Consider the following 10,516-nt stretch of genomic DNA (forward strand, 5'->3'; position numbering starts at 1 on the left):
TTCAGAATCAGAATCGAATTGGGTCCTCTTCTCCTATCCTATTGCATCAATGTTTGACGTAACATTAGAGGTATACCACATTTATAATTTTATAATTGTTGAAGTTAAGTTGTTTACCGTCTCATTATTTATAATTTTATAATTGTTGAAGTTGTTTACTGTCTCATTATTCAGTTCCTATACTGATCAGATGGTATCTGCTTGGCGGGGACTCCAACTAAGGCCTATAGTGATTGCTCATGCTTCAACTTTGTGAAGAATTATCAAGGTTCCATACTTTTTTATCTGTTTTTAAAATGAAAATTCGCATTTTACTGCTCTTCCAATCCTATATAAAAATTCTCATTTCTGTTTTGTACGTCAATTTCACTCTCTCCTCAATTGCAACTAGAGTGTACACAAACATCGATATACCGGACGGAAGTGACATGCGAGACAGGTTAACACACTTTTATTTTATTCCTGGGATTGAAATTGGTTTTCAATTGTAGTTTGTATATTAACCTGTATTATCTGTGCATACATCTCCTAGGCTCGCGCCTTATCATGTTTCCTCCGCCTCATTTGGTCGCAGTAATTATATCTCTGAGAATACTGTGTTGTTGGCTTATAGGTATTGTTGTTTAATATCTATAGAAAAGCTTCATTTTATAATTCTGGCTTCTGCCAACAAAAAAAAACGTTATTATTGTGTGCGGACATAGCATAATTGTGTGCCCAATTCTTTTTAATGTATCGATACGTTTGTAATTCTTTGCAATGATTTTATTGTGCACCTTTATTCCTCTATGTATATTATTGTACATATTTTGGTTCCCTGTTATTGTTGGATGTCCAGATTGCTAAAAATAAAAGAGGAGCGCAGTTGTATAGACACCTAAAAAAAATATTTGTTTGGTCATATCATAATAGTCTCGCGGATTATGCGTGGGTGAGAAATACTTAGGAACAAATGTGTAAAAGCTTCACTAGAAACCTTAACTCATGGTTTAACTTTTTTTTTGGTGCCGCCTCCTCTTTTCTCTTCCCTCTGTTTTCTTTACTATTGATATGTTTTTCATTGTTTATACTACAGGCGATAGTACAAGGATATGAAAAGTATAGGAGCGCTATGGGAATTTGAATTGCATTATAAAGGTGATTTATTTTTTACATTGTTTTGGTGGAGAAATATCTTCTTTTTTATTTTGCTTTGTTTTCTGTGACTGTTTGATGTGTGAGTGTTAATGGAGGTTTTCATAGAATTATTTTAGGTTTTTCCAGCTTGGATGATCACCTCTTCTCATCACTTGGTAATGCTTAATGCAACAGTTATTTTTGAATTTTTGTATTTTATCAAATAGTAAGTAATAAATTTTTGTAAGTTACAACTCTGGAATATTTTCAGTAATTGAATCACAGTATGTACAATTTTGCATTGAATCCCCCTGATTTATTGTGATTCTTCAGGGTCTGTCAGTACAAGAGAAGAGGTGAAGTGCATCTCATTTGATTTTGTTTGCTTTATTGGGAAGGGGACATAAGTTCTTCTGGAAAGGGCTCAATGTGCATGGGCCATGGAAGTGGAATTACAATTTTTTGTTGGTATGTACCTGCTTAGCAATTGTTTACGGCTTTGTCTATATGTATCACAACTTGCCACTTTGAGCATCGTAATTTAGTCTCTTTTATCAGTTCCTTTACAATATTGCAAAATTTATTAATAACACAGTCTCTCAATGAAAATCTCAAATAGTAACTCATATACTTAGCCATAAGCCTCTGTGTATATTTAGCTATACATTAGTGTTATTTATGACCCCAGTGGTTTTATTTTTATTTTAACACAGCTGAGAATGTTTGGTTAATGCTTTTTTGTTTTTGTCTTCCCAGAAATTAGCAAAATAAAATATAAAAAATGAAGAGATAGATACTTTGAAATGTAATGGTGTGTGAGATGAAGATGTTTAGGTACCTCATCTTCGTTGCGGCCTGAAAATGAAGATGAAATTGCTACTCTTTCTCAATATCAGAGATATTGTCAGGTAATGTTCTTTCGGTGTACTTGCAAATGTTTCGAGCTTATTTTGATCTTTTTCCTAGATATAATGATGGTAACTAAAGTTAAGTATGGGTTAGAAGGTATTTTTCTCTTTTGACAATGGTTTGTGCTTCAAGATGACTTAAGTTCTTTTTTACCGATCAAAAAAAAAAAAAAGACGACTTAAGTTTTACTTGCGGTTAAAGGAAATTTTGGTGTTTCCATATGCAAGGTAGCAATGATCTTCGGTTTTTGTCACAACTACATGTAGTTTTGTATAAATAAAAGGCATTTTAAACTCTACGAAAAATAGTTATAAAGTATGCATGGTGATTTCCTCACTGTATAATGCATCCATTTTGTTTGCAGCCTTTGAGACTATGTGTGGTGGCATATCAGGTACGACTTTTGTTTTAATTCCACTAGACAAAAGCGATAATCAAGTAAAATATCTTCTTGATATCCCTCTATGCTTATGAATCATCAATACAGTGTTGATTATATTAATTATCAGTTACACCGGTAAATGTTACTTGCTATCTTAGCTCAAATGGAAGAGCACATGATTCTCAACCATGTAATTGTGGGTTCGATTCCCACAGATGGCATTGGAGTTTGAGCGGATTGAATCTATATATTTATCATTGAAAATATTGGTAATGCATTATGATGCACCACAAATAGCATTGTAGATTCTTTTTTTGGATAATGAAATGCAAAGAGTATAATACCAACCCAGAAATATACAATTGTAGGTAGATATAGTTTGATAGATCGATAACACCACTGACATTTAGTGAATCTCATTAAGAAGATCATCTGTAAAATGCGTGTAGCAAAATTGTTTTTAAGTTCTTGCACTCATATATACCTGTGTTTTTTTCTTGCTTGATTATATTGTGTTTTTTTTTTTGAGAAAATTAATTATTTGCAATAGTTTAAATTGAACATCAAGTAAATGTTTATACGTTTTCAAAAAAAAAAGAAAAAAGTAAATGTTCCTAAGTAGTTGTATCTTAGCGTCAGTTGTGAACTATCTTAGTACTTTCAAAATGCTTACTGAAGGTTGGCAACTATCTTAGTACTTTCACTACATTTTCAGCACACAAAATACTTTAATTAACTTAACCCCGTGCAACGCACGAAAAAGATATTAATATAATTTATAATAATAAAATTGTATTTAAAACTAATTTTTGAAATATGTCTATTTTCGTCATTAACTACATCACCAACACTTTTAAATACCAGTTTACCAAACAGAATTTACAGTTTGTTAATTGCATAGTGTTTTTTAAATTATAGTTTACCAAACGTCATGCTGATTTATTTTCACAGCAACGCACATCAACGCTCAGCACAACAGAAAAGCGCTTTTCTAAAATTCACAGCAATACCAAACTAGCCTTTAGTCTATAAATGGAGGTCTTTTACTTCATTCCTTCACCCCACTCTCATCCTTTATCTTATCTTCTACCCCCAACGCTAGTCATGGATATGAATCCAGTGTTCAACAAGCTCTCTGCCATTCCGGGCGAAATTGCACAAGTGCAATATGATCTCGAAAGGAGCTATAGAGGGATAAATTGCTTCTATACGAGAAGAAGAATTGATAAGGATCTTGTCAGGAGGCAAAGGCTCGTTTCTTCCCACTCTTCCGCAAAAGGGGGCCGCTTTCTTCCTACCAATATTTTCTAGTTCCACCATAAGGGGTGGTTTGGTGGTTGTTTAGGGTGGGAATTAAGTGTTTGGTCCTCCCTTCACTCTCTCTTACTCAAATGGCATTTGACTTAAAATTCATTTTTAAGAAACTTAACCCATTTTAGTGAAGTGACCCTTAAAAAGTCATTTGGATAATGATGTTTGATGATGTTATCAAATAAACTATATCCTTAATTAAGGGTATAATCGTCATGCCAACTTGAACATAACATGTCTCACGAATCATACGTAAGAATTCGACAAATTTTATATATTTGGAAAACTTTTTGAAAGACCTACACAACGAGCGTAAATACAACTATCAAATTTTCATTTCACATAATTTTTTATTCTTTAAATATTTTTTTAAAAATTTTCTTCATAATTGCCCTATTTTATAGTGTGCAGACAATATGCACACTGCTTTTATGTGCAGGAAATATGCACACAGATTTCTGTACATAATTTTTAAAATTTTCTTCATATTTTATAGTGTGCAGGCAGTATGCACACTGATTTTATGTGCAGACAATGTGCACACCAGTTATTTTTTTAATAAAATATTTCAGGGTCACTAGAATAATTTGCAAAATTTTATTAAATAACTCTGGCTCAAGAAAGTAAAACCCATAATTTCTAGGGTCATGAGAATAAATTACTCTTGTTTAAGCTACTTCTATAGGTTTAATATTCGCCAATGTCTCAAATCATCTTGTTAAATAAAGATCTGAAACCAATATAAGTCAGTTAACATGGTGGTAGAAACTACTTGGAGTACAAATTAAAACAAATCTTTAAAAAAATAAAATAACTGCAATTATTTACCTAATTGGAGCTTTAGGATCAGCCTCTAGTTTTTTCCATCTATAGGAAGGCTATCGATCTGTTTACAAAGTTCTCTTGAATTTTATTTTCATAATCTGAGAAAAGAGAGCTATGAAAATCTGAAATTAATAAAATCATTTGAAAGAACATATTATTACTTTTCCTTGATCACTTTTTGGTCCATTATTGGATGTTCCTACATAAGAAAATGGTTCCCCAATTTCACATCGCATGTTCTACCTAAACCCTTATTACATGAATGGCAAATGTACTTGTGGAAACATAATTTGTGATTCTGGGTTCTAGTTATCACACGTTTCTTTGTTGGTTCGTGGAGATGCACACTCTATTCAGTGTTTATGGTTCATTCTTCACTCCTTTTGTATCAATACGGAAGACCGAATACTTAATTATTTGCTTTTGAGAATCGATCATGTTTTCCTTGTCTAAACATTATTTATATTACAACAACAAAACGAACTTGCTTGTTTCTTTTTTACATAATACGCAAGTCAAGGTATAGTGGACATACTTTGAGTCGACCTAGCTCAGGCTATAGCCTTACTAGTTCGATGTTGCTGACGAGGTAGTGAACTTGTAACTCGAACTTTTTTTTTTCTTTTTTGATGGTAAAGAATTTGTTGCTAACGAGTTTCAAACTCAGGTCATTGGTATCATCATCCAACGAATTTATTGTTGTGTTACATTGATATTAGCTTGTAACTCGAACTTTCTTTTGCAAATCCCCTTCCAACTGCTTCACTCTCTGAAAATATAACAAGTCTTGTGGTTCTGCATTAGGCTTCAACATGTATTGTGGGTGCAAAATACCGCACACTCTTTTGGCATGCGAAATAATCCTTTTATAAAGCAAGCGAACCTGAACGCATACAACACGTCCAAGATGACGAACCAGATGACGTCACCTAGTCACGATAATATTGTGAAGATCTATGCGGTAGTGAAAAAAATCGTGCGGTAATGTAAATGTCTGAGCGACATCGACGCGCGCCAGATCCGAAATTAGGGGCTTTATTAGCCGTCCTCCACTATGTAAACTCATATATAAGGAGCCAAGTGCCTTTGTAGAAGGGAGAGATCTTTTTGGTGAGCTGAGATATGATATTTAGGAGAGAGAGAGAGTTATTTGCTATCCAAGTTAGGGTTTTCCCCTACCATCTTTGTATTTTTTCTGAGTTTTAATAAAAGATTTTGATTATTTCATCTTGGTTTCTTAGATTACTTCATAGATTTTACAAAGGGTGTGGTTGTAGGATTTCCTGCAACTACATTTTGGCGCTAGAAAACAACTCGGATGATATACCCTGTTCGTGAAATCCTTTAAAAATAAGCTTAAAAGTATTCATAGTTTTTCATCTTCTTATTATCAATCTTTGAAAGTTTCAGAAACTTAGATCTGTTAAACGTAACTAAAAGGTCCCATCTCAAAAAGTGATTTTCATTCATAACATTTTCGGTTCTTTGAAGAGTACTTTTTTCATTTTTCAAGAGAAGATATTGTTTTAGGAAGATTACCAGAAATAAGAAGAGGTGAAATTGTTGAATCTGCATAGATGGGCGAAAGAAACAACAGAAGAACAATTGCAGAAGCCAAGCAGGTGTTAAACCACAAGACGGATGCGGCAATTTAAAATGAAGATAAACCCAGCAAAATGTATCTTTGGAATAGCATCGGGGAAATTTTTAGGTTACATTGTATCAAAAGAAGGAATTGAAGTGCATCCAGAGAAGGTGCAAGAGGTTCGTGATATGCCATCACCCGCAACAGTGAAAGACATGCATCAATTGAATGGACTACTAACTTCATTAGGGCGGTTCATCTCACGCTCCTCAGACAAATGCAAACACTTCTTTAACATCTTGAAGAAAGGAACTAAATTCGAATGGACGGATGAATGCGAGAAAGCGCTTCAAAGTATTAAGGATTATTTAATGAATTTATCTATTTTGCAGAAAGCGGAGCCAGGAGAAGACTTATTAATATACTTAGAGTCAACACCGCACGCGTTAAGTGCCGTACTGCTCCGTCTAAATGGAAGAATTGAAAATCCAATCTACTACATAAGTAAAACTTACAATTCCGCAGAGAAAAATTACACAAAGGTCGAAAAGCTTATCCTCGCACTGGTTTATGCAACACAAAAGCTCTGTACGTATTTTCAAGCTCACAAAATCAAAGTACTAACAAAAGTACCAATCATATATGTAATGAAGAACTCGAAAAGACCATGAAGAATAGAAAGATGGAACGGACAAGTAGGATATTTGGAGTCAAGTACGAAATACTATCTTCACCAAAATCACAGGTTATTGCAGGCTTCTTGGCAGAATTTCCATTAGAAGAAGACGAAGGCGTAGAAGAAATGATGAAGACCAAGGAAATCCTAAAGACTTGTTAATACAGCGTAACTCAAATAGATGGGAAATATTGGTGGATGGATCATCAAATGGAGACGGAAACGGAATTGGAATAATATTCATTTCACCAAAAGGAGCAAGGATGGCCTACTCATTTAGATTTAAGTCCGCATCCACCAATAATGAAACCGAATATGAAGCAGTGGTGCACGCGTTACAGCTGGCAATTGAAATGAAATTAGAGGATCAAGATGCTAGAATAACTAGTGATTCACAATTGGTAATACGCAAAATACAAGGGTTTGTATAGTAAAAATGAGTCATCTCCACAAAAATACAAGCAACTCGTTGAAGAACTCTCAGCAAAAATTGAAAACATAAGTTGGAGGAACATATGCAGGAAAGATAACCGATTCGCAGACGCACTGGCATTCATTTCTTTTATGTTAGTGGATCCTACCGCAAGGTATATAAAGATAAAGAAGCTCTCTTTCCCCTCAATTAAAAATAATAATAATAATAAGAAGACGCAGATGTAATGATAGTGGAAAACGCAGAAGAAAGACAAGCGGATAAAGACGCAGATTGGAGAGCCCAACTTCATTTATATCTGGAAAAAGGATAAGTCCCAAGAAACAAATTAGAGGCGCACAATTTAAAGAGTCGGGCGACAAATTATGAACTAAGAGAAGGCGTACTCTATCGAAAGTCCTTCCTTGGACCATCACTTAGATGTTTAACACGGAAGGAAGGAATGGAAATCTTGAAGGCAATACACTATGGAGACGCAGGGAACCATAGTGGAGGAAGATCTTTAGCTTACAAAACAAAGATGCAAGGGTACTACAGGCCCTACATGCATGAGGATGCAAAAGAGGTATCAAGGAAGTGTGAAGAATACCAACGTCAAGGGAAAAGGATACATGCACCAGGAGCGACGCTAAACTCATCAACAAGTGTGTGGGTATTTGAAAATGGGGCCTAGACATTGTAGGTCCATTTATTCCAGGAACGGGGTAGAGGAGACACTTAATAGTCGCAACAGACTACTTTACAAAATGGGCGGAGGTGAAGGCAGTCCAACATATTCGAGATCGAGATGTATTCACCTTCATATTTGAAAATATCATTTGCAAATTTGGAATTCCTGTGCAATTAGTCTCTGATAATGGAAAGCAATTTGAGGGCGAAAACATAAAAATGCTGCTTAACGCGTTCAAGATCCAAAATGGAAAGTCAACTGCTTTATATCCGCAGAGAAATGGACAGGCGGAAGCAACTAATAAAATAATTACGGATATATTGAAGAAGAAGTTGTAAGAACACAATAAAGGATGGTGCGAACAAGTACATAACACGGTATGGGCGTATAGAACAACGCGGAGAGAAGCTACAGGAATGTCACCCTTCTGTCTAACATATGGAGTAGAGACGGTGTTTCCAACTGAAGTTATCATTCCCACAACAAAGAAAGAAGCATGGGAAAAGAATCTGAACACATATTTGATCTTAACAAAACTTGACGATCTAGAAGAAAATAGAGAAATTGCTCTGCAACATATGGAGAATTACCACAAAAGACTAGCTCGAGAATATAACAAGCGCGTCAAGGAAAGAGAATTCCAACAAGGAGAACTAGTATTAAGAGAAATACCACCCTATCATAAAGGAGGAGATGGAAAACTAGAGAAGACACGGGATGGACCTTATATAATCAAAAGGGTTGTTGGAAATGGAGCGTATGAATTAATGGATAGTGAAGGCAAAAACACGGGGCGCAGGCTTGAACACCCATGGAACAGATTATATCTGAAGAAGTACTATCCGTAGGTCATGCGGCAGTAATCATACATCTGAAGAAAACAATTTGTATGTGAACCTAATGAAGCTAAGGGCTGAAGGAAGTGAGCAATTCGTAGGGTCCTTTTAAATAAGTAGTTATTATGATGAAGAAGGAAGACAACAAGGTTGTAATAATCAAGCGTATGAATGAAAAATGAAAAATTCCTGTTCTTTACACATATTAAACATCTCAAGAAAAAGGCAAAAATAATACCTTATAATAAGACCTTAATAGAAGACAACAAAAGTTAAACCTCTAATTAGGGAGGCTAGGCATCCAATTGTGGCATGCACCCTAGTTCGCATAACAGCAAGAGGCAATAATAAGACCAAACACGCATCATAATTGGGGAAAACCTAATTAGCATGACTCAATTGAAAGCTACACCGAACCTGAAGCCCGAGTCATGGAGATTTGTGGTGAAATAAAAGCCTATCCAGTAGAGCGCCTTAGTCGAAAGACTAAGGTAAGAAGTTCTCTCCTTAGGAGTGTAGAAACTCGATCAGGGCGTCGGGGTACACTGTTAAGTCAAGACTGCCTGGGGCGTCTGGAGCGTACCTGGCCTCTCTTGGCAAGTCCTGACTATGATACACTCGGTCCTCAAGAAACCCCACCTAGGGTGCGGTCTTGTAACCATAATCCATATCGGCGGAGGGATAAGAGGCCGCGAACATAACTGATTGTTGCATCATTGGATGGGAAGAGCCCACCCTAACCCGGTAGGGGTAAGCTTCCTTGAAGGGAAGTCAGGGGGAATATAGGGACGACACCCTCCATTAGGGAGTTGAATTGTGTCAAAGACGTCAATATCATGAGACTTTTACTCACGAGAGTAATAAAATTTGTCGTATTGATGCATCAATACATCCTGCAGAAGCAAAAAATACAAGAAATGACAAGGAAAGATCAATGGTTCATTACTTGAAAGGGTAATGAACGCCTGCGATTTTGCCGCACAATAATATCCTAAGACAAAGATAAGGGGGGGTGATAAGACCTCTAACTAGGGGACTCAATAAAACCTCAATATAAAACCCTAAAATTACTTTAAAATATAACGATTTCTATTTTGCAGGGGAGTAACTCGAAAGTAACGCACAAAGAAACAGAGAAGGGCAGAAAATACTTAAAGATTAAAGGACGCACGGATATAACCTCCCGATGAGAGGATAAAGAGTATTTTTAACAAGGAGAATAATAGAGGCAAGTATGGGAATAACATAAGGGAGGTATTATTCTCCTTTAATACATAGCCAAAAATCTACATTCAAAGTTAGAATACATCCAGAAGGACAAAAGATTGAATAAAAAGAAAAGCTAAGCATCATTTAGAGGCACGTTTTGATTTGGTGCGGATACTTCAACATCAACCTCAGCGTTGTGGTTAACCTCAGGATTTGGGTCCTTAGGAAGATCACCATCGGATTCATCCTTTTTAAGTTGATCCTCCTGAAGAAAAGTCTCTCCCCCTTCATCATCATCGCTCTCGTAGTAACAGTCACTATCAGGCTCAGGAAGCTTCTCATCTTCATCTTCCTCAAGAGGTTCCACATTTAATAAAGGAAGTGAGTTAGTGAGGCAAAATCGATCTGCGAGAGTTTGAGCCTTGATGTGAACTTCTCATGCGGCACCCTTCTTAGTATTCTCCATAGCAACTTCCGTCAATCTTTCAAGATACAGAAACCTCATGTCCGCTCTATCTCGAGAAGAGGAAAGGACATCTAATTAAGAGGAAAGGAAAAGTCTCC

General features: G+C 35.8%; 1 protein-coding gene and 1 non-coding gene across 2 annotated transcripts; both read left to right on the plus strand.

The window, feature by feature from the left end:
* The first annotated feature begins 2,555 nt into the window (after positions 1-2,555).
* On the plus strand, positions 2,556-2,628 carry TRNAE-CUC. The gene has a single exon. It is a non-coding gene; the product is annotated as a tRNA-Glu (tRNA).
* A 5,051-nt stretch (positions 2,629-7,679) lies between these two features.
* LOC113336062 lies at positions 7,680-8,245 on the plus strand. Its single transcript, XM_026582054.1, has 2 exons — positions 7,680-7,881; positions 8,085-8,245. Exons 1-2 carry the CDS (start codon positions 7,680-7,682, stop codon positions 8,243-8,245), a joined length of 363 nt encoding a protein of 120 aa, XP_026437839.1.
* The last annotated feature ends 2,271 nt before the right edge of the window (positions 8,246-10,516 follow it).

This window comes from Papaver somniferum, unplaced genomic scaffold (genome assembly GCF_003573695.1).
Source record: "Papaver somniferum cultivar HN1 unplaced genomic scaffold, ASM357369v1 unplaced-scaffold_150, whole genome shotgun sequence".
Classification (NCBI taxonomy): domain Eukaryota; kingdom Viridiplantae; phylum Streptophyta; class Magnoliopsida; order Ranunculales; family Papaveraceae; genus Papaver; species Papaver somniferum.